The sequence below is a fragment of the Syngnathus scovelli genome, chromosome 3 (genome assembly GCF_024217435.2).
Source record: "Syngnathus scovelli strain Florida chromosome 3, RoL_Ssco_1.2, whole genome shotgun sequence".
Classification (NCBI taxonomy): domain Eukaryota; kingdom Metazoa; phylum Chordata; class Actinopteri; order Syngnathiformes; family Syngnathidae; genus Syngnathus; species Syngnathus scovelli.
The window spans coordinates 18,988,078-19,009,446 of NC_090849.1; the positions used below are offsets into that span (position 1 = coordinate 18,988,078).

The 21,369-nt window shown below is 42.9% G+C and overlaps 3 protein-coding genes across 3 annotated transcripts; 2 read left to right on the forward strand and 1 right to left on the reverse strand.

Moving 5' to 3' along the window:
- Positions 1 to 3,325: 3,325 nt before the first annotated feature.
- htr1aa (5-hydroxytryptamine (serotonin) receptor 1A a) lies at positions 3,326 to 6,010 on the reverse strand. The gene has a single exon (XM_049763796.2). The coding sequence runs from the start codon at positions 5,686 to 5,688 to the stop codon at positions 4,426 to 4,428; it is 1,263 nt and encodes a 420-aa protein (XP_049619753.1). The 5' UTR covers positions 5,689 to 6,010; the 3' UTR covers positions 3,326 to 4,425.
- A 649-nt stretch (positions 6,011 to 6,659) lies between these two features.
- rnf180a (ring finger protein 180a) lies at positions 6,660 to 11,983 on the forward strand. Its single transcript, XM_049763797.2, has 4 exons — positions 6,660 to 7,773; positions 10,536 to 10,764; positions 11,125 to 11,250; positions 11,616 to 11,983. Exons 1-4 carry the CDS (start codon positions 7,084 to 7,086, stop codon positions 11,819 to 11,821), a joined length of 1,251 nt encoding a protein of 416 aa, XP_049619754.1. The 5' UTR covers positions 6,660 to 7,083; the 3' UTR covers positions 11,822 to 11,983.
- A 319-nt stretch (positions 11,984 to 12,302) lies between these two features.
- On the forward strand, positions 12,303 to 16,876 carry rgs7bpa (regulator of G protein signaling 7 binding protein a). The gene is made up of 6 exons (XM_049763798.1): positions 12,303 to 13,330; positions 14,563 to 14,729; positions 15,384 to 15,514; positions 15,676 to 15,820; positions 16,087 to 16,157; positions 16,355 to 16,876. The coding sequence occupies exons 1-6, from the start codon at positions 13,181 to 13,183 to the stop codon at positions 16,444 to 16,446; spliced, it is 756 nt and encodes a 251-aa protein (XP_049619755.1). The 5' UTR covers positions 12,303 to 13,180; the 3' UTR covers positions 16,447 to 16,876.
- The last annotated feature ends 4,493 nt before the right edge of the window (positions 16,877 to 21,369 follow it).

A 21,369-nucleotide genomic window follows, 5' to 3' on the forward strand; every position in this document is an offset into this window, starting at 1 on the left:
GCAGCGCATGACAGCTGATTTCATTTTAAGGTAGTAAATCAAAAGCTTGTAAGGTGCATGATGATGAGCAATGGTGATGATGCAATAGGCCAAGCGACGTTTCCTCACCAAAATGCCTTTGTCTCTCATCCGTGGACCAGAAAAGGGGAAAGCTGCCTGAGCTGATGAAAGACCCAAGTGACTTTTTTTCTTTTTTTTTTACTTTATCGTGCATTTACCACTTATAATATGTTTAGTCGAATAATTTTAAATCCAGAAAGTAGAAACCCTGACATAGTTCGGCAACCAGCAGCTCCATGGAGCTCGCTCGTTTACCTGCTGTGTAGGGGAATTTTTTTTTTTCTAAAGTCAGTCTTTCATTCCGTTGCTTGAGGCTGTTTTTCAGTGATAACTTTGCTTCACACGTCATCCTGTTACAAAGATAGCTCGTGCAGGTCGATGCAAGTGAGTGCACGCTTGTACTGTACATGCACCATCGCTCTCTGACATTATTTAATGCGCTCAACATGAGAAAAGATTAATTTTCCAGCCGTGGCGCACTGCCTGCTTTTTGCCATGCGAGTGAACGTATGGAAACCCAAATTGGCCCACTTGAATCTCAGAATGAATTGTCAAAATCATTCTCTTTGTTGTCCTTATGCCATTAATTATTACTATTAATATATTTTTTATGACTCGTAAACTTGTCCTGAAACTTTCTTTTAGGCTGAAGGGAAGTACAAAGCAAGTGAAATCTGTAATCTCTGCATGTGGGACCTCTTTGGGTGAACAAGGGACTTCATGCGACCACCTACCTATTTTGTAACAATAATCCCACAGTGGGTGGGATTACTGCAGTCCTACATCACAAAACCTGCAAGTACAAGATTACAGTAGCTCATCCGTACAATATAATAATGATGATGATAAGCCCTCATCTCATCTCTCTGAGAGCCACATGGTAGTGATCTGGATGGTATTCTCTTTTGTCCGACAAATGAAAAATATACCCGAAAGTCCATGCACGATCAAGCGCTCTCCTAGGCTGCTGTCATTTCAGTTGCGGGTCAGTAATTTCAAATAAATTTCCCCCATGAGCACTTTTGGATGTGCTGATGTCACTGCCACCGCCCAGTGAATGTAGATGAAGATGAAGAAGAGTTTTTAAAGGTGGCAGATATTTAATGCAAGTTTCTTTTTGTCTTATCTAGATGTGTCAAAAGACTTCTGATAGCTGTAGACCAATCGCTCAATACAGTGAAATTCTACACCATTAATCTACAACCTTAATAATATATGTTTTATTAAATTGGCCAGTGATTTAGTCCTGTGAAGACAAATTCAAATTTGAAATCTTAAAAAATGTCCCATTGCGAGTATCGTCTCAGTGATTGATTCTGAAGGCCCTGAACAAATTATATGGATGGAAGCTGAAATCTGATTGGACAAAAAAAGTACACAGACAAGTTTCAGAGTCAATGCAGCCAATAAATGCTTGGTAATGAAGAGAATGTAGCAGACTGCACTTCTGGGAATAAATTAATACAATTTCATGGAACAAATAGGTTTTGAATTAGGTTAGTCCTTCTGATAGTATTGATCCAGTTAGCTTTTTGCCCATGAGCGCCAACCATTGGACAATACATATGATTACAGAAGTATAAAATTTGTACAATCTTAATCCAGCAAAAGAGTTTGGAAGCTTCTAATGATTTAGCCATAATTTAATCAGGTAATGATATTTAAAGGCTATCCGTATGATGCAGTGCACTTCTCCAGCCACAATAAACACTTTGTCCTGGTCTTGTGGCCAGTGAAATGGATTTGGGGTCCCTTCAAAGAACTTTAGTCTTTTCAAGTGTATATGTGTACATAATATATTGACTATTGAGTGTGATGTTCTGCATCATCTCTGCCACCTTTCATCATTGTTTGTATGCCACAGGTGTCGTCTCGACATTGTGATGCCGTCTGGCTTTCCTCTCTTTCCCCGCCTGGTTCTCCCTCCCTCCATCTGTCGCTGACTCTTGATGCTTTGGCTTTGATTTGTTGCCATGACGATGAGCTGAGTAATCAACCGACCGCCCCCTGTGGGCTGTGTACATCTCAACTGGGGCTTCCTTCTGAAACTCGTGTTTCTGCTCATCCGCTCTAAGTGGATTTGCGGCCGGGTTGGGCGTGAGAGAGCAGAGTTACGCCAGCGGGGCTTTCCTGCATATTCTCATTTATCATTATTATCGTAGTGCTATACTTGGTGGCACGGTGATAATCGGTTTACGCATACGCCTCGCAGTTCTGATGTTGGCGGTTCAGATTTGTGCGTAGAGTTTGGATGGTCTCTTATACTGCCTCTTACTCCCCAATTCCCCAAACATGCATGTTAAATTGCTTTCTGTGTCCATATGTTTCCTGAGAATAGTTGGCAAGAAGGTCATCTGGGATATAGGTTCCAGAACACACCTGCTCCCCTACTGAGGGTCAGTGGTATGGAAAATGGATGGACAGATGAAACACTGTACTACATTTGGTACGTCTGTGCCTGAATTAGGCTTAAAAGAAGAGTTTTATAATATATGCTGCGCATTTAAAAAAAATAATTCCTGTTATTCATGTTAGACATACTGAGAGCTGCCTCTAATATTTTGCTGAACAATGCAGCCAAAATATTACAAACACCTCTCAATATGATGATGACGTTGATATTTGCAACACTTTTTGATTTTAGATTATTTTTCAAAGGATGTAAATCGCTTAAAATTTTATTTTAAAAATGTTTAATGATCATTACCTTTCTTTGGTGATATACTATTAGAATTATAGTCCATGAAGTTCCACTTTGTAACATTACCTTTCTTTGTTATTTAGCTGTTGTTATGTTGTTGCTGCTGCAATACCTGTGTGGAATACAATTCCTGAACTTTTTAAAAGGCTCCAGTATTAATGTTTTAAGTGTTTGTTATTATTATCATTACAAATGTACAGGAGTGTACCTAATGTGGTGTCTTCTATGTGTATTACGGGGACTACAACACACTCTCTGCTTCCATTCATTCCGTCTATTGTCACTTTCTTGTTGTTGTTGCAAATAGATACGGGAAAGTCTATGTTCTGTTTGTGTCTATTTGCAGACTGGCCTTAGATACGCTGCAGATAACATCATCATCCTCATCTTCGTCCTCATCATCAGTATGATAAATTGCTTTGCGCCCCTCCCTCCTCAAGCTACACTACACAAGATAAATGCCATGTGATGCATATGAAGATTTATGAGCAGAAATAAGTTAATAACCAGCCTGCCTCATTGCTCTCCTTGTTTCCCCCAACACGCTACAAAAATGGACTCAAGTTATCTTAATAAGGAATGACTTGGATTGCGTTTTATTGTTTCAGTGCTACAAAGCTCGTGATGTCGACCTGCATGACAGAAATGCGTGGATGGAGAGCACTTGGCAACACTGGGGCGCCATTGCAGACAGCCAACAAACACAGTGAGCACAACACGAGATAAACGCACGTATGAAGAGTCCTCACAGGCCTTGTGACACACAGAGACAGAACCTGAATTCAAGTCTGTGCATTTGGATGGTTTATCTTTTGAGTTTTGTTTCTTTTTGCCCTTTATACTGTCAGTAGACATGTCCTCTTTTCCTTTGCGTAAGTCCCCAACACGTGGTTGACCATGTGTGCTCATGGCACACTTTGTTAGGTACACCTGCACAAATTCAAGAGCTGTATCCCCCAAAACATTTGCCTTTACAAATGGTATTGAACAATTGTTAATTTTCTTTATTAAAACCTATCAAATATGAATATTTAACAAATAAATAAATCATACAAATTGTAATTAAAATAAATAAATTCAAGGATTTTTTTAAGTCAGAGAAAATAATTATTACATAAAATAAATAAAATTACTGTAGAGTTAAGTAAAGTAAGTTAAGGTTAAAAACTGAACCCTAAAATAAATTACAATTAAATTCAAAATTATAAATAAATAAATAACTACTAGCATTGGTGTTTAAATAATACACCTCTGGCAGAATGAATTGCATATGAATACAAATAATACAAGAATATAAAGATGAATAATAAATACATAACATCAATAGGTAATGATACATAACTAATAACAAATTATTAAATGAATGCAAGTCAGTGTCAGTTCTTTTTGTTCAACTTTAAACCTGCAGAGGAAGCTCTGGAGGGTCAAAGAATAAAAATACAGTTTGGTGTCAACTTTGATGCTAAAGGTGGAAGCTAAGCTAAGCATCTGGCTGGTAATCTGTATTCTTTTTAACGCACACAATGTGATGCAATGCTTACTACAAACACAGTATTAAACATGGTTAATACCAACAACTGAGATAAGGCTCTGATTCTGATACAGCTCTTGCATTTGGACGCCTGTGGACAGTGCAGTAGGTGCAATCTGATGGAGCGTTGCGTTCACGGCCTGTGGAATTTGCACTTGACAATCTTTTTGAAAGCACTTTGGAAGTCCTTGTTGAAGTAGGCGTAGATGATTGGGTTGAGCAGGGAGTTGGAGTAGCCCAGCCAATTGATGACGGCGCCCAGCCATTCGGGCATGTAGCAGCTCTCTCCGCAGAAGGGCAGCACTAGGGCCACGATGAAGAACGGCAGCCAGCAGAAGATGAACGTGCCCATGATGATGCCCAGAGTCTTCACCGTCTTGCGCTCTCGGGCCAGCGCCAATTTGCGTTTGGCACCGCAGTTCCTCTCGCTGAGGTTCTCGTGCGAGGATGACTGCGGGGTGTTGGGCAGGGCCAGGTGGCTTTTGGAACTGCTCACCTCCATCACCTCCAGGCATTCGGCCTCGTCGCCAAACTGCACGGCGCCGTTGATGCACGGCCTACCGCTACCGGCCTCCCCGTTGCTCTTCTTGTGGAGCACCGCGGGGGATAATGTCAAGCAGCGCTCACCTTTGACCTTCTCTGTCTTCTTCACTGTCTTTCGGATCCGGAAGCGAGCCGCCTTGAAGATCCGCCCATAAAGGACCAGCATGAGGATGAGAGGGATGTAGAACGCCCCGAAGGTGGAGTAGATGGTGTAGCCCGGGTCCTGGCTGATGATGCAAGCGTCGGGGTCGGCTCGGTCCTCGGCGCTCCTCCAGCCCAACATGGGCGGGATGGATACGGAGAAGCCCACCAGCCAGGTAACGCTGATGAGGAGCGCGGCTCTCCTCGGGGTGCGCTTGTTGACATAGTCTATGGGGTCCGTGATGGCCCAGTAGCGGTCCAGAGCGATGGCGCACAGGTGCAGGATGGATGAGGTGCAGCACAACACGTCCAGAGAGATGAACAAGTCACAGATCCCCTGGCCCAGGGTCCACTTGTTCAACACCTGGTATAGGGCCGCCATGGGCAGCACCAGCACCGACACCATGAGGTCCGTCACAGCCAGGGATCCGATCAAGTAGTTGGCCACGTTTTGGAGGGACCTTTCCAGGGCGATAGCGGCCACCACGCACGCGTTACCGAAGATGGAGCACAGGATGAGCGCGCCCAGCAGAAGGGAGGTGACGATCTGATAGCCCAGTTGCACGAACGGAAAGGAGTAGGAACCGCCGGTGTTGTTGTTGTTGTTCTTGTGGCTGTCGTCGGAGCCCAGCCAGTCCGCCACCACCTCCACCCCGGGCGGGTACCCGACGGTGGCGTTGCTGTCGTTGCCTCTGGTGGGAAGGTAATCCATACTTTCCCGGCGAAGCGCGGGGAGGGCATGCAGCCAGCCCGGGAAGGTGTCGAGGTTGCGAGGCTGGCTGTCCCTCAGCCGCTGCTGGTCACGGTACCGGTGCTCATCCCGTGCGTCCTGGCGCGTTCCAGCCGAGCTGGCAAGTTACTCTCAGGACGCATGACGCACGCTTGGGTGCGCGCGCGTACTGTTTACATGTGTGTGCGCGTGTGTGCGTTTAAATCAGTTTTGTGTGTGCTTGTGAGAGTGTGCGTGTGTCCCGTGAGGGGTGACAGCCGTGCGCGCTCACTGGTGCCGAGAGTCATCTGAGCTTGGTGACCACGTGAATGATTTTATAGCATCAGCCCCTCCACACGTCAGATCCAGGAGGTCTCGCCCCCTTTAAAGAGGGGCTCCTCCACCGCCTGCTCCCCCATTTTTCTCTTTTTCTCTTCAACCTCGCACCTCACTCCGCTGGAAAAGCTGCTCTCCACTCTTTTCAACTTTCACTCACGAAGGAAAGCCTATTTCGATCAACACTGATATGAGGTTGTATAAATTGAAAACAACCATTCCTGGTTATAAACATCCACATGTAACGGGCAAAGTTTGAATGTGACGCGATGTTTTGGTGTTAAAAAAAAGTTCTAAATAGGAATTTCGTGAAAGAGTACGAGCAATTTCTCAACTTGTCTATAGGGGTGAACGGGCGGCAGCTGCTGCTATCTGCTGCACACAGCCAGTATTGCATCCAAATGTGGCGCTGTGGTTCTCAATCTTTAACTAGTCCACGACACATACTTTTCTATGACAAAATTTGCACAGTAACACCACCAGATAAATATGTCATGAAAAGTATACGCTACAAACTGAATGACGTCAGATAGAAGGACGGATGGACAGATGTAGAAAAATTGACCAATTGAGTGAAAATGGATAGTCTGCAAACCTGCTGGTGAAAAATGCCATAAAAAATATCGATGGATGGTTGGAATTATGATTGTTTATGTAAACATGTTAAATGTTTTTTCTCTATATTGGTTTTATCTTGATTGATTGAAGGGTATAGAGAGGTATCTGTTGGAAATTGCTGACAATATGTCGACTGTGTGTTGTTGTTTTATTTATCATCTAATGTTGAACAAGCCGTGGCCGCTCTGCACTCTACAAAAAGGGGCCATGAGCAGGCCTCATCCTATTGTGATCTATTGTAACAAGAGGGCACTGGGTAGGGCTGTGGATCTTTTTGTTCCACAGAACGTCCCAGTGGGCTCACTCGCAGTCTGTTGAGAGTTGCACGAGCAAAGGTCGGCTCCAGGGTTCACCACCTGCACACTGGAACCATCCCTGTGCGCTTAAAATTATCCAGAGGAAAAAGAAGCGAGTGAAATGTAAGGATGAAGAGGCAGAGTGTGGATGGGGCTTAAAGGTGCAGCCATGAGCTCCCATGTGGGGGTCAGCGGTGGGAACGAGAGCAGCATCCGTGGGGAGCAACTTCTGCGACCGGTGCTTCCAGGAAGGAAAGTCCACAGCGAGATAAGACGGGATGGAGATGAAAGAAGACAGGCAAGAAGTTGGGAGAAAAGAGGGAGACTCAGGAAGTGTGTCAGTATTGAAAATGTTGGCAATGGATCAGAAGAGGGAGGAAGCACAGAGAGTCTGTCCAGCTCTGGTTCAGATCAAGTGGAATCTGCAGTTGGGTCAAACGCAGTGGCTAGCGGCGGTGCCATCATGAATAAAACCGCTCTTCAGCATCCACAAGCAGCGGGGAGGTGTTCACCCCCATCTCTCACCTCCGTTCGAAACAGGTCACCCGTCCCCTCTCGCCCTCAGAGAGCTTCATCATCCGGGACCACCTCAGTGAGGCCACCCAGCCGTCCTCCCAGAGAGCCATGCTGGACACCTGGCGGCTTGTCACAGACTTTGACCAACGCTGAGGGAGAGACCCACTTGGACGAGGAGGAAGAGGGCGGAGGTGTGATGGACGTGACGAGCCCATCTCGGATCACGGTGCCGGAGAGGATGAGCAAGAAGGAGAGGAAGAGAATCAAATGTGCGAGGAGGAGGCAGAAGAGGAAGGAGCGATGGAGGCAAAGTCAGCTGCAGGTGATCCACGCTGTTCATCGAGATCTTTTATTTGTATTCACCCGACAGCAGGCCCTTTGTTTGGAGCCACCTCAGTTAGTGGTTAACTTGCTTGAATGCAATGTGTCATCTGCAACCAGGCTTTTATTTATTTCCAAAATGATGTTTGGCAAAATAGTCATGATTAGAGAAATTGTGGTTGTCGGCAGCCGTCGTCATGCTCACATCGCATCTCAATAGGCATTGTGAGCTCAGCCTGAAGTGGGCTTGTGTGTGAATTAGCCGCATGATGAGGCTCGGCTGCAGTGGGCTCTTCAAGCACAAAAACAGACAAAGGAGCAAGTTGTGCTTTGCATCTTCCATTGAATTGAATCTTACACGCGCTACAGTGTTTTGCAACAATTCATTGATCAATCTAAGATGGAAGATGTCTTAGTTAGTCCCACCTGAAATATGGTTTTGCTTCCCTTGTGCCAGACCAGACAATTAACTTTTGGGTACTTTCCAATTTTTCTGGATTTTTTTTCCACCCAACGCCTCAAAGTAAACATATAAATCAGATTTTATTTTTCTGAAGATTTTTTTGGTTTAGATTTTTTTCATCCTTGCCTCCTCATGGTCCCTCCAAGGAAATAATCCAAGCTCCACCAGTGACTCCAATGTCATTCTACAGATTTCTTCTTAATTGCTATCTATTTTGTGACAGTGCTTTTATTTTTTTTCAGTTTCAACTTCTCATAGTTTCACCCTCTCGGGCGCCACCAACCTTCATATTGTTTTTATGGTTTCTATTAAATTGGCAGAGTTTCAGCAAGTTGGAGAGGGAGCTCTATTTTCAATGTCAAAACTTTTTCACAGTGTTGGGGTGTCACAGTGGCAATCGAACCCGCGCTGTCCGAGGTTTGGTTTGTCCTTGTCCATTGATTCAAAGCCATATGAAACATTTTGGTGGTTTTGCCAAATAATTATGGACATGCGCACAATTACGTAAAACTCCTTTTTGGCGCACTCTCCTGTCACAAACAATCTGCAATGCCAGCTGTTGAATGAATCCATCCACACAAGCTCCTCATTTCATTGCCTTTTTGTTGCTTGAGTTGCTCATTTGAGTTGAAGCTTTCTCTCTTCAAGTGTAAATGAGACATCAACAAATCGTTTTCTCCGAAAACATGTTATCGAGGCTCACTCGAGTATTTTTTTTAAATTAAATAACTTGCTTTTTCATACAAAAAGAAAAAAACATGCTGATTTTCATTTGACTTGAGAAATAGCAGGCTAGCCAGAAACAGGAAAAATAGTAACAAAGTAGAATTGCAATTAAGGGCCATCATGTGTGAAATGAATGAATTACTCACAGTCACATTAATACACCCCCCCAAAAAATCCGTAAAAAAAAAAGGAAAAGAATTATAAAATCATCCCCCAATGTGTAGTTTTGGACTGATAGTAATCAAGATAAAAAAAAAAAAACTTCCCAAAGTTAGTCGTCTGAAATCACTGACACTGTAGTGGTTCACCCACCTGAATTTGGTGCAGGCAGGACTGGTTCAGCTCCTTCTCAGTGACTGTGTGAACGTGAGTGTGAAATGTTGTCTATTTTGATATGTGACCTGTCACCTCCATTTTCGCATGCAGTCGGCTTATGTAGTCAAAAGCTCCCTGTGACCCTGAACACAATAAGCATTCCAGAAAATGGATGTTCGAATGGACAAACTCTACCAATACTTGTGTCATACTTCTTTTTTACAAATACACCCCGGGGATTTGAAGCGGTAATTACTCTGGAAGCAACCCTTCGCTCCGCTCATATGTGAGGAGTCAACATGTGTCACTTGTGTTTACGTGGCACTATTTCAAGGTGAAGACGGGGGACTCGAGGGACAGATGTTGCCACAAAGTGACCTGGCGCAGCCGCCCGGATGATGTTGTGGATGTGTGCGTGTGTGTGTGTTTGTGTATGTGCAAGCTCTTGGGAGGGTTGACCCAAGGGGATATAAGCGGTACAGTGAGGGTGGTGCTGCAGAAACAGATGCAAAGCAGGTTAACAATATGCCATAAGCAGAATTATTGTGTTCCACCTAACGCTCCTTCTGTTTGCCCCGCATTTTAATGCAATCCCTGATGTGAGAAAACATTAGTGAGAGACAATCTCACTCTGTGAAAATCTCACCTGACATGGTACTTTTCAGTCACACATATTATCTTGTGCACGTGGGTGTCAAATAACAGAGACAAAACTCAGAGTACATCACACATAACCTCCACACACTAAAAGAAGACGCCCGTGTTAAAACTCCCAGGAGGAGGAAGGATATTTCATAGTGATGATAAATGTTTAAAAGCTTCACCGGTGGAGTGTTTAATCTCAGGTTAAAAAAATAAATAAAATAATGCATCTATCTACACCTAATTGCAAAAAAAACAAATGCAATTGACACCAGCCTCAACTTTGAAGCTAGATTATAAATGCCTTTATAAACAGATGAAATTGTAACCATACAATAAATTATTTAAAAAAAAAAAATGAGAATTTTCATTTTGGATTAAAAAAAATGCAATGGAAGTGTTCATGTACACACAGGGACAAAAATGTTATGCCCCTAATAAATAAATAAATAAATAAAATCATACACTGCTCTAGAATTGGAGCTCAATGGACTTATTCAAAAAAAGACATTCATGAACTAGGCACCCCTAAGCTTGAAAATAATTTGACCACGAGGACCAAGATGTGTCCTCAACTTAGTCTAACGAGTGCTCTCGCTCTTTCCTCCGCTTGACAGGGTTCCACAGGAAGCATTACCAGCAGCAGCGATGAGGATGAAGAAGACGTGAGCAAGGAGGGATACATGTGCGCCGTGTGCCTAGACGTCTACTTCAGCCCGTACATGTGTCAGCCATGCAAGCACATCTTTTGTGAACCTTGCCTGAGGACATTGGCCAAGAACTGTCCTGCGAGTACGCCCTGCCCTCTCTGCAGAACCATCATCACGCACGTCTTCTTCCAGAAGGGTGAGGCCACGGTGGGCCCTTTGTTGGAGCTCATTCGACGTAACTAATGTTGTGGTCAGTCAGCACTCACTAAACTGTAAATAAATAATGACATGGGACGATGCACATTTTTCCCCCTATGGGCCAACACATCCATAAAAAGAGAGAGGATGCGGTCACAAGGAAAACTCAACCACACAGATGAGAGCTCTTTGGTGCTTAGATGATGATGATGATAATTTAGTTCTTGTGTTGATTAGCCGAGGCAAGGTCACGCACGCAAAGAGTGTTGTCATGCGTCATGCTTTTGCTTGTATACTGAATGAATCATATTCATCTTATACAATATTTAGATTTTTTGGTGTTTTTTTTCCTCCACAGAGTTGAATCAAATGGTAAGGACGTTCTTCCCAAAGGAATACGCATGTCGGAAACAAAACTTCCAGAAAGCGACTTGTGCGAAATGGCCTCTGCCGAGCTGCAGAAAACTCTTCAGAATATTTGGAGGTACGCTGGAGTCTATCACGGCTGACTTTGGGAAAGAGATGGCCAACTTCAGGGTGCAGTTATAACCAAACACTGACAAGATGAGTTTTAAATGAATGTATGGGCACTAGCTGGTTACATAAAATATTTGCTTTTGCTATTTCATCTAATTTCGAAGTGAACTTGTTAGAAAAATTTTTTGAAAATGGATGGATGGAATAAATGCGAATACATGTTTTTGTTCCCCCCCTTTTCAAATATATGCAGAGGAAGGGACAGCAGGGGGCGACACAGCCTCACTTGCCTACCCTGACTACAAGTCCCTGCAAAAGTGAGCCAAGTAATCAAAAAAACGGAGTCAATACATTTTGTCTTCCGCCTTCCAGGTTTCAGGCCTTCCAGCCCCATGGCGCGACGTCAGTTGCCCCGTGCGGGCGGCGGCTTCCGTCTGAGCGCGTTGGATTTTGACGACGACGGCCGCGGGTGGCACTTTGACATGGATATGGTCATCATCTACATTTACTCTGTCAACTGGATTGTTGGCTTCTTCATAGTTTGCATCCTCTGTTATCTCTTTTTCCCCTCTTTTTGACAGTCTGATGATGATGATGATCATCATGATGATGACAGGTATATGAGATTGAGCCGTTTGCTGCACTGTGGAAACAAGCAGGTGGGATGTTGAGTGGAGCAGTGTCAGCTTGTTATCAGCCGTTAATAAACGATTGAAAGGGCATATTGTGTAGGAGGCACATTTGGGCATTCCATTTTCTCAGTGTGCACATGATAAACAACATGTTCTGTCCCGGAATTGCGGGGGGTAGATCAGAAGCATTGAAATAGAAGGGACATTTGCACTCGGCTGTTTATTGATAACTGCACTTGTGGTGATTGTGGTGGTTTGAATAAAGGCACCTTTATTTTTTTACAGTGGAAAAATCTTAGCGCACACAAAACAACACCCAAAAAACTATGACTACTGAAATAATGATGAAGTCGATTGTCTCAATTAACTCACAAAATGACTTATCCAATGCGAATTTTGGGCTGGTTTAATCATGCACAAAGCTGATATTGCGGCAGGAAGTCATAATTTATTCTGGCAACTACTTTAATGAAGGCTACCTTCTGCCTTCCAATGGAAGAAGAGACTATAATTGTGCTGTATGTCAATACATATCACCATAGATATTATAGAGCAAAGACTAACTATATGAGATTGGATTTTTTTTTGCAGATAATATCTCACAACACACCAGTGGGTGGGGATTACTATTATAAGATTATTTTTTAAACGTTCACTTTCACGCCTTATATCACGGCTTTTCACCTATCGGGGTGGGGATGTGTTTCTCTGTCCTTCCCCAGCAGTCTGCTACAAAATGCTCCTCCAAGGTTACAAGAGGAGGAACCACCGAAAGGGAGGGGGAGGAGGAGGGGGGAGAGAGATTTGTGAATGAATGTGCAGATCTGCACGCCAAAGTGCAACCCAAAATTTAAATAAATAAAAATTGTGAGACGGTGACGTTTACAGCCTTCAATGCTGCGAAGAGGCAGCAGATGCTTATCGGCCGGCCGCCTCTGCCAGTGGTGCTCGGTGCAAATCATGGACGGGTTGTGCTGGGTGATGCGCGAGGAGGAGATGAAGCAAGGAGCCCGCTTGTGAGCTGCATGCCGCGGAAGTGGAGGTGACTTGATGCGGAGAAGAGTAGCGCGTCTTTTGCCTCCTTATCCTCATCGTCCGTTCTTATCTGAGAGCACATCTGGCTCCACTCTAGGGAGGTGGCGTGAGGGCTGGGGTAAGGCAGGTTTGGGTCAGGAGAAAAGAGAGAGGACGGTGAAGAGTTGAAGAGGAGGAGGAGAGAGGTGGCGGTGGTGAGGGGGGGTGGGGCCGCAGCACACGGGAGCGATCGTTCCGTATCAGGACTGTTTTATTAGTGGGTGTGTATGCATGAGTTCTGCATCGAACGGGCGCAAAAACCGCCCCAGACCGGCCGGGTCCATCTTCCAGATCGGCAAGCCCCTCTACCGAGACCCCCAGCGGCGGGAGAGCACCGAGAGCAGCCGCAGAGCCCTGCGCGCCGTGGTCGACTGCAGGATGGTAAGTGGCGGACGTACGCGCGTCCATCCCGTGCACCGCTGCTCTCCTCCTCTTTGTGTCTCCTGCACGCTCATGCGCGTGACACATATGACGACAAATTGCTGCATGTATGACGTATTGCACTATAATGTGCATTCACAGCTGTGGGGTGCTGTGCTGCAGCGTTTTTTTTTGGGGGGGGAGGGGGGGTGGGGGGTAATTCTCCCAAACTGCATGAATGAGTGCTCTGATGATGATGATGATGATGATGATGATGGTGATGATGATGATTGATATACTGAGACACGGAGCATGTCAAGTGAACGTCATTTAAGGCTGCGTGCAATGAACACTCTGCAGAGCCGGCACGGAAGTCGAGCAGCTGTTATTTGACTGGGAGGGAGGGGGGGGGGGGGGGGGGTACTCTGAGGTGGTGCAAAGTCAATAGCACGATCGATAATCAATGGAGTCATTAAAGCAACCTCTGTGCTATTTTGATCAAGGATCATGTTGACTTTTTTTAGGCTGCTATTTTGCAACCTGCCTGTTCACTTTGCATGTTTTTTTTAATCCTAGTTAGTTTTCTAAAATTAAGTAATAATTATTATTAATATGACCATTATGTATATTATTGTTTTTTTGCACTGGCTGTGTTGTATGATCGTTTTCGCTTTTTCAAATTTACATTTTATGATTAATATTTTTTGCCTGTTAAATTACTTTATTTTTTAATTTAATATTACCATTTCTTTTTTAAAAAATGCACATGGGGCATTTATTTACCATGTCATTGTATTTTACAATTTCTATTATTTTATTTGGATTCCAGTGTATTCTTTTGATACTGGCACTATTCAGTGCAATGTAACGGGACATGGATTCACAGGCCCATGCATGCCTGCGTTGTCTAGTAAAGATCCAATACAAGAGTTGGAGAAAAAGAATAACATTTTATTTAACTGGAATACTTGTATCATGCATTCGTATGTACAAAACAATTGTGTGGCATGTTCAAGTGTAATGTGCCGATTTTGCCACAGAGTGGCGCTGCTTTAATAGTGCCATCATCCACTTGAGCTTTGTAATCATGAACAAATATAGATGCCAGCTGGAATATATTGGTGTGGTCCTGTAAGTTGGAGCATTGTTGTCTTTTTAAAGGCAGACTTGTAAATACAGCTCTCGCTTGATCATGCATGTGCAAATGAACATACTTTACATGAAGTAGTGTTTACTTTCTGCTTGCATCACAGATCGTGCAAGAGTTCAACACATTGGTGGCGCTGTACCGACAGCTGGTCATTTCCATCGGCGAGATCACCGTCGACTGTCCCAACTTGAGGGCCGACATGCTGAGGACTCGAACCAAAGGCTGCGAGATAGCCAGGGCCGCACATCACAGTCTCACATTGATTGCAGGGTCAGTGTGATCATATATGTCCTCCACTAAAAAAAAATCCTCAAAAAGCTCCAACGCAAGTTAACAAAAAAGTAGAAAAAAAATATTGAAAAATGTAATTGAAAAGAGAAAAAAAACATTTTAAACTATTTGTGCAATTTTCTATTTAATGTTTATTTCAGTACTTTCACTCACCAGTACACGCACAGTTATCATCTGCTGTAGATTGAAGCATATGTGATGCTGCTACAGAGTCTCATAAAAACTGGTGATGAGCGACCAGTGGGTAAATAAATCATACTTGATAGGCTTTTTATGTCAGCACATTTCATTACTGGTCCTCGGGAAGCTAAGCAAATTCTAAGATAAACAATATCATCAAGCAAAAATGAAATAGCAATTCTGTTGCTTATTTGTCAAATTTGTTTGGCTGAAGTGATCGTAATGCAGTTTTTACGCATTTTATTTTTCCCACAAGGATCAAGAATTATAGCACATGTAAAGACACCATGTGAATAAAAAATGCTCACAGACACATTTTCACATAAACAGATACGTCTTTGCTTGAATGTACACTTAGAGGGCACTATTTAGACCCAACAAATAAATAGATATAAAGTCAACTTTTATAAAAAGTCCACTGTGGGGAATCGCTAATTTCTTGATGTGCTTTAGGCCAGAGGATGGCGAGATTCACCCAGAGATCTGTCGGCTCTTCATCCAGCTCCAGTGCTGCTTGGAGATGTACATCACTGAGATGCTCAAGTCATTCTGCTTGCTGGGCTCTCTGCAGCTCCACAGAAAAGGTAAACACCCGAACCCTAGTTTGAAACGCTAACCCCTGACATTCTAACCCTAAAACGTGTCCCCCTAACCCCCCAGCCCTAACCCTAGCCATAACACCCTGACCCTAACCCTGATCCCGAATTAGAAGTACATGTTTCTTCAACTCTTTCTGCGGTATCAGGCAAAGATCCCTGTAGCCTTCCCTCAGTGGACAGAAAAGCCGACGAAAGCTCAGACGTCCCCATCCTTGAGGACACTTCCTCCTCGCCCACCGACGGCCCTCCATCCGCATGGCTGGTGGCGACGGACATAGAAAACATTGAAAAGTAGGTCCACAATTGTTCAATTGTGTGTATAATGATAGAAATACATTTCATTGCTACTCATCTAGTTTTAGCAACAAATTCACTGTGATATCAGAAGTCATGGAAAATAGTGATAAGCAAATAGGTCAGTATGAAATGTATGCAACTATTTTTCAATTTATGTTCAGAAGGGATTTGTTGTAGAAAAATGTATCTGCCAAAATATCACATTCAGCCCAAATACACACACTTTATATGCAACAAAAAAGCATCTTTATTTGTTGCAGGGACATGAGAGAAATGAAGAACCTTCTCACTAAACTCAGGGAGACGATGCCTTTACCACTAAAGAACCAAGGTGTGTTAGGACTGTGGGTTGAACTACTGAAAAGTTTCAGCTATATTTTCAGCTATATTTTTTCACCACAGTGGAAAGGTCCACGACTTTGTTTGTGCCATTGAAACATAAAGACATATTTTGACAGACAGGCAATGGAAAGAATATGAAATAAAAATCAGTTTGCAATACTTTCTCTATGTTCTTGTGGCTTCCAGACGACAGCAGTTTGCTGAACCTGTCTCCCTACCCGCTAATCCAACAAAGGAAGAGACGCTTCTTTGGCCTCTGTTGCTTGGTAACCAGTTGAGGTATCAACAACAACAGTATCAAAAGACAACATTGCCCTGTTCTGTCCTCCACTACTCTACTACTGCCATTTTCAAACAAACAAAATACTAGCAAGGCTGCCTATTTTGGGAATTTGCTTTGTTTCGTTTTGTTCTACATGGAATAAATGGCAATATGTTGCCATGGTTTTGAGGTCAATGAAGTTGAGGCTGTAATCCATTGTTTAATGTAAAAGAGAAAACACGTCCATGGGCAAAACACCTCCACTTTTATCATTATTATTTTTTTAACCCTCCTGTTATGTCATTTTTTATAACTTTCAAAGGGAGCCAGTGCATGTTTAGGCATTAAACAAAATGCAAAAAATGTTTAATTAAAAGAAATGAACAAAAATACTGCTGTAGACCCATTTTAGTTTTCTTTTTTTATTTAGTCTTCCATGAAAGGTAAATGTCTATCATAACTTTACAACTTCTAAGCGCAATATACTGTTTGATACAACAGAGAATTTTCTTTACACACAGACAGACACACACGCATACGCATGTAGACTTGTACATCCAGTTATTTATCCTGCCCTCTTAGTAAATTCGCTTTTAGTTGGTGGAGCGCTGGTGAGCACATCCGTCTGACAGTGCAAAGGTGCTGGATTCGATTCCTGCTGTGGGCCTCCAGTGTCTTTGAATGAATGCTTGTTAGTCTTTGTCTGCCCTGCAATTGGCTGGCATGGCGCCACCTTGTGGACGATTGTTGTTATATTTCTGGCCCATTGGACGTACAGTTCGGTACACGAGGATGATGTAGATCATTTTACATTATCAATAAAACCTTTTTTTTAATGAAAATAAAGGGTTGAGTGGATTATTTTTCTCTTAAACCTCCACTAGGGGGAGACAAATCACCACTAAAAATGGTAACCAAATATTATGCGGTGTTTTTGTTATTTGCTTTCATTTCTATGCATGCAATACAGTGACGTCTTCAGAGGACTATCGAGCGTATCAATTAAGAGGGTTACAAGCTTTGAAGTTATTACTTCGAATCTTTTAAGAATCACAGGGCATTGTATCCACAACTTTTTTTTTTCCTTGCAGCGCCTCATCCCTGCTTCACATTCACTCAATTAAGTAATTAATTACTTGAAATGTGTTGCAGTAGGATTAATGACAACTGTAAAAAATATTTAAAATACTTAAAGATCCAGTACAAATTTACAGAAACTTGAAAGTTACATGCAGTAACTAGTGCAGTAACTCTTCAAATCTCTAGAGGGAGCCCACGCACACAGTTGTGTCCATAAGGGTCCCTATATGTGATTTGCAGTAGCAAACACAGGAGGGCAATAGAGATTTAGATTCAATTTGCACTACATAGAAATTGTTTTGTAAAGCATTTAAGAGAGAACTAAGTGGCCTGTTATTAGGTACACCTAAAAATGGTGGTGTACCTTATAGAGTGTCTAAATGACGTCACAGATCAAACAGCCAATCAGAAAGCGGGGGTGAGGCTGGGTGTGGCAACTTTCACTCAAACCAGGGGTGTCGACCGCCAGTCCTCGAGGGGCCGCGTTCCAATATGTTTTCCAAGTTACCCTCGTTAAACACACCTGCGTGAAAACTTTTAGCCACTTTCACGTTCAAAAGGAGCTAAAACTTTTCACGCACCTGCACTTAACGAGGGAATCACACGGACACTCCATTAGGTACACCGCCATTTTCAAGTGTACCTAATAACAGGCCACTTTATTAGGGAAATATCATGGTCAAAGGTCACAGGTGTCAAGCTCTAGTCCTCGGGGCCGCGTTCCAACATGTTTTCCAAGTGACCCTCGTTAAGTGCAGGTGCGTGAAAACTTTTAGCCACTTTCACGTTCAAAAGGAGCTAAAACTTTTCACGCACCTGCACTTAACGAGGGAATCACACGGACACTCCATTAGGTACACCGCCATTTTCAAGTGTACCTAATAACAGGCCACTTTATTAGGGAAATATCATGGTCAAAGGTCCAGTTTCCAATGCAGTTTCCAAGTGACGTCACAGATCAAACAGCCAATCAGAAAGTGGGGGTGAGGGCGGGTGTGGCACTTTTCACTTTCATTTAAGCTTTGACCATGATTTTTCCCTAATGAAGTGGCCTGTCATTAGGTACACCTGAAAATGGCGGTGTACCTAATGGAGTGTCCTCCGCTATTGGATTTCAGCCCACCCGTGATCCATTGTTTTTCTCTCGGCCGACTTGGGGGCGGGGCCACCTTATGTATTTACACATAAATACTTGTAATTGTGAGGTTCCAATTCTAAAACCACGTCTGGGTCTATGCTCACATCCGGGATCGAACCTGGGTCAACCTGATCGAGAGCCCGTGTCACTAACCAGTCGGCTATTTCGGCCTAGCGCCCCTCAGCCGTCTGTACTGCTTTGTACTAGTGATGTGCATTCCAGTTTTTGAGTGAACTGAATCTTTAAAATTGGTTCACTCAAAAGATTTGTTCAAAAGAATCGTTCACCGAATCGTTCGCTACACTTTCTTATTTATTCTTTTTTTTTCTCTTTTTTTTTACCTCGTGTATTGTACCTATTGAAGTGTCCATGAGGTGTACCTATTCACAGGCCACTTCATTAGAGAAAAAGCTTAAGTGAAAGTGAGGGGGGGGGGGACGTATCGTTGAACAACTCGTTTGAACGAAAATCTTTTGAGTGAACTGATTCTAAAGATACAGTTCACTTAAAAGAACTGGAGATGCACATCACTAATTACAGCAGGACACATATGAAGATGGTTTCCATCGATTTTGAGGCAGTCCTTCTCATTACATGCTGGAAATCACTTTCAATAAAAAAAGAAAATTGAATGATTTCCTTTCAAATCGAGGAAGAAAAATCATTCATTGCTTTCCAATTTCAGACAAACTTGACACTTTTTTCCTAGTTGCATTATTTCCTACATCCACATTTCCATCACAACGCTGCTGTCAACCTCATCTAGGGGCTTCATGCAATTCCGAGCCATTACAAGCTGTCAGCTCCAGAGCCAGTGCCACCGAGCCACAGGGCATATTAAGTTGGGACAGTGACAGATGATTCTTTTTCCATATATAAACAAACTCTGGGCTACTGACAGATTTAGCACGTCCAAGTCATAACGCAAAATCAATTGGGAACAAGCTGCAAATGACAAGTTAGGTGTATTTTTAATATGGCAACAATGTGTGTGTGTGTGGGGGGGTGTTATTTTTTCAGGCAATAGCGGCGACGTATAATAGAGCCAATTAGAACACACAAGTGCAAACAAATGTTGCTAGTGTGTATGAGAGGGGGACAATTAAAGATTTTCTGCCATAAGCATCCTGTTTCAGAAACCGTTGTATACACAAATTGGTTGCTGTTTTGTGCATTGGTGTCTTTCTTGTTATGTCAAGGAAGAACCAAAATATGTGACTATGATAGCCACAATACACTAGTACATGATTAAGATAAAATATTTGGGGTTAGTGGGTAGGGTTATTTTTTATATTTTTTTGCCACTTACTGGTTTTATTTGCTTCCTGGTTTTCTCACAGATTTTTCTCGATTGAGCCGGATTGGACCGATTTGAACCGGCTCAAGCCGGTCTGATCCAGTTTTAATCAAATTGAACCGTTTTAAACCGGTTTGAGCCGGTTTTGGACGATGAATGCACAAGAGTAGAAGTCAGGTAAAGAGTGAGAGTGGGTCATATTTGGTATCTATAAAATCAACAGTCCTGTCTCAGGGCCTCGGGCTACAATAACAGTTGGCTCAGACACCAGGTCGGCAGACCGTGGCTTCCATTAGTGCCGCCACACAATGGTCACATGTCCCTTTTTGGCAACCATCTGTTCCTGAAAAATCCAGGGCGTACCAGTGAGAAGGTCTCCCATCTCTCGGGAAAAAGAGACTGATTCCGCTCTTGTCGATTCCATGAATGTGATGAGTCAGCTTGTTCTCCCTTTTTCAAATCAAGTGACAAAGTGCAATGAGGATGAGAAAACACTCCCCCATTCCAAAATAAACATTTTATTTGTGTCCATGCGCCACATACATGCACAGTATAGTGCAGTGGTCACAACTTTTATTTTTGCACCTCATACCAGTTTCACAAAGCGACTGAATATACTACAAAAATATTTAATTTTCAAACTGAGAAACATGGGTGCATCGCATCTGTTAGTGTTTGCTTTATTATATTCTAGAACATAATCTTTGTGTGTAACGTTCAGCTAAGAACTAAATTTAGTCTAAGTTATTAAACGGACAAAATACAAGAAAGCCATTGTTGCCATGCATGGACATTTTTTTCTAAATAAAATCTGCAAGCCATTTATTTTCAAAGGTAATGTTGTAAAATGAGTATAGATGAGATGAAACCAGTTTGAGATAACAATTTTTGTAATAAAATAGGCAATTAAAACAAATATTATGGCGTGCATCAATAACTAGCCTTCTTGCTATCCCTCGTGACCTGGTCACACAGAAGTAGAAAAAATGTTCCCAATCAAGGACAATAAATGAACGTGACACCATTATATTGGTCCAATTCCAGCATATGCTTTTATCATGCCCGAGTGAACATAAGAATCCGAACAATTCCCCTCATGTCCCCCACGTGTGTAGTAATGACTTCATCTTGGTCCATTTCGTCATTAAGTATCTACCCAAAGTGCTTTCGTAGGCACCCCAAGAAGTTTTACGGCACCTTCCCTCCAGTGAAAGTGCACCCCAGTGTACTGTTAGCTGCTGCTGATCCTTGCGATGAGATGATCAAGAGGCTCCACAGCTCTACTTTGTCTTTACATTCCAAACTTAACCAAAACAAAGTGGCACATTTAAATGTGTTGAAACATCTTAAAAATAAATACAAATAACAGTATTCCAAGACCAAGACATCACAGAAAGTAATGTTACAAGAATAAAGTTGTGCTA

Excerpts from the sequence above, each read along its gene's own strand:
- rgs7bpa (XM_049763798.1), top strand. The coding sequence starts at position 13,181 with ATGAGTTCTGCATCGAACGGGCGCAAAAACCGCCCCAGACCGGCCGGG. Across the intron at positions 14,730-15,383 it reads AGTCTCACATTGATTGCAGG|GCCAGAGGATGGCGAGATTC; the intron begins GTCAGTGTGATC and ends GATGTGCTTTAG. Across the intron at positions 15,515-15,675 it reads TCTGCAGCTCCACAGAAAAG|GCAAAGATCCCTGTAGCCTT; the intron begins GTAAACACCCGA and ends CTGCGGTATCAG.
- htr1aa (XM_049763796.2), bottom strand. The coding sequence starts at position 5,688 with ATGGATTACCTTCCCACCAGAGGCAACGACAGCAACGCCACCGTCGGG.
- rnf180a (XM_049763797.2), top strand. The coding sequence starts at position 7,084 with ATGGGGCTTAAAGGTGCAGCCATGAGCTCCCATGTGGGGGTCAGCGGT. Across the intron at positions 10,765-11,124 it reads GCACGTCTTCTTCCAGAAGG|AGTTGAATCAAATGGTAAGG; the intron begins GTGAGGCCACGG and ends TTTCCTCCACAG. Across the intron at positions 11,251-11,615 it reads ACTCTTCAGAATATTTGGAG|GTTTCAGGCCTTCCAGCCCC; the intron begins GTACGCTGGAGT and ends TCCGCCTTCCAG.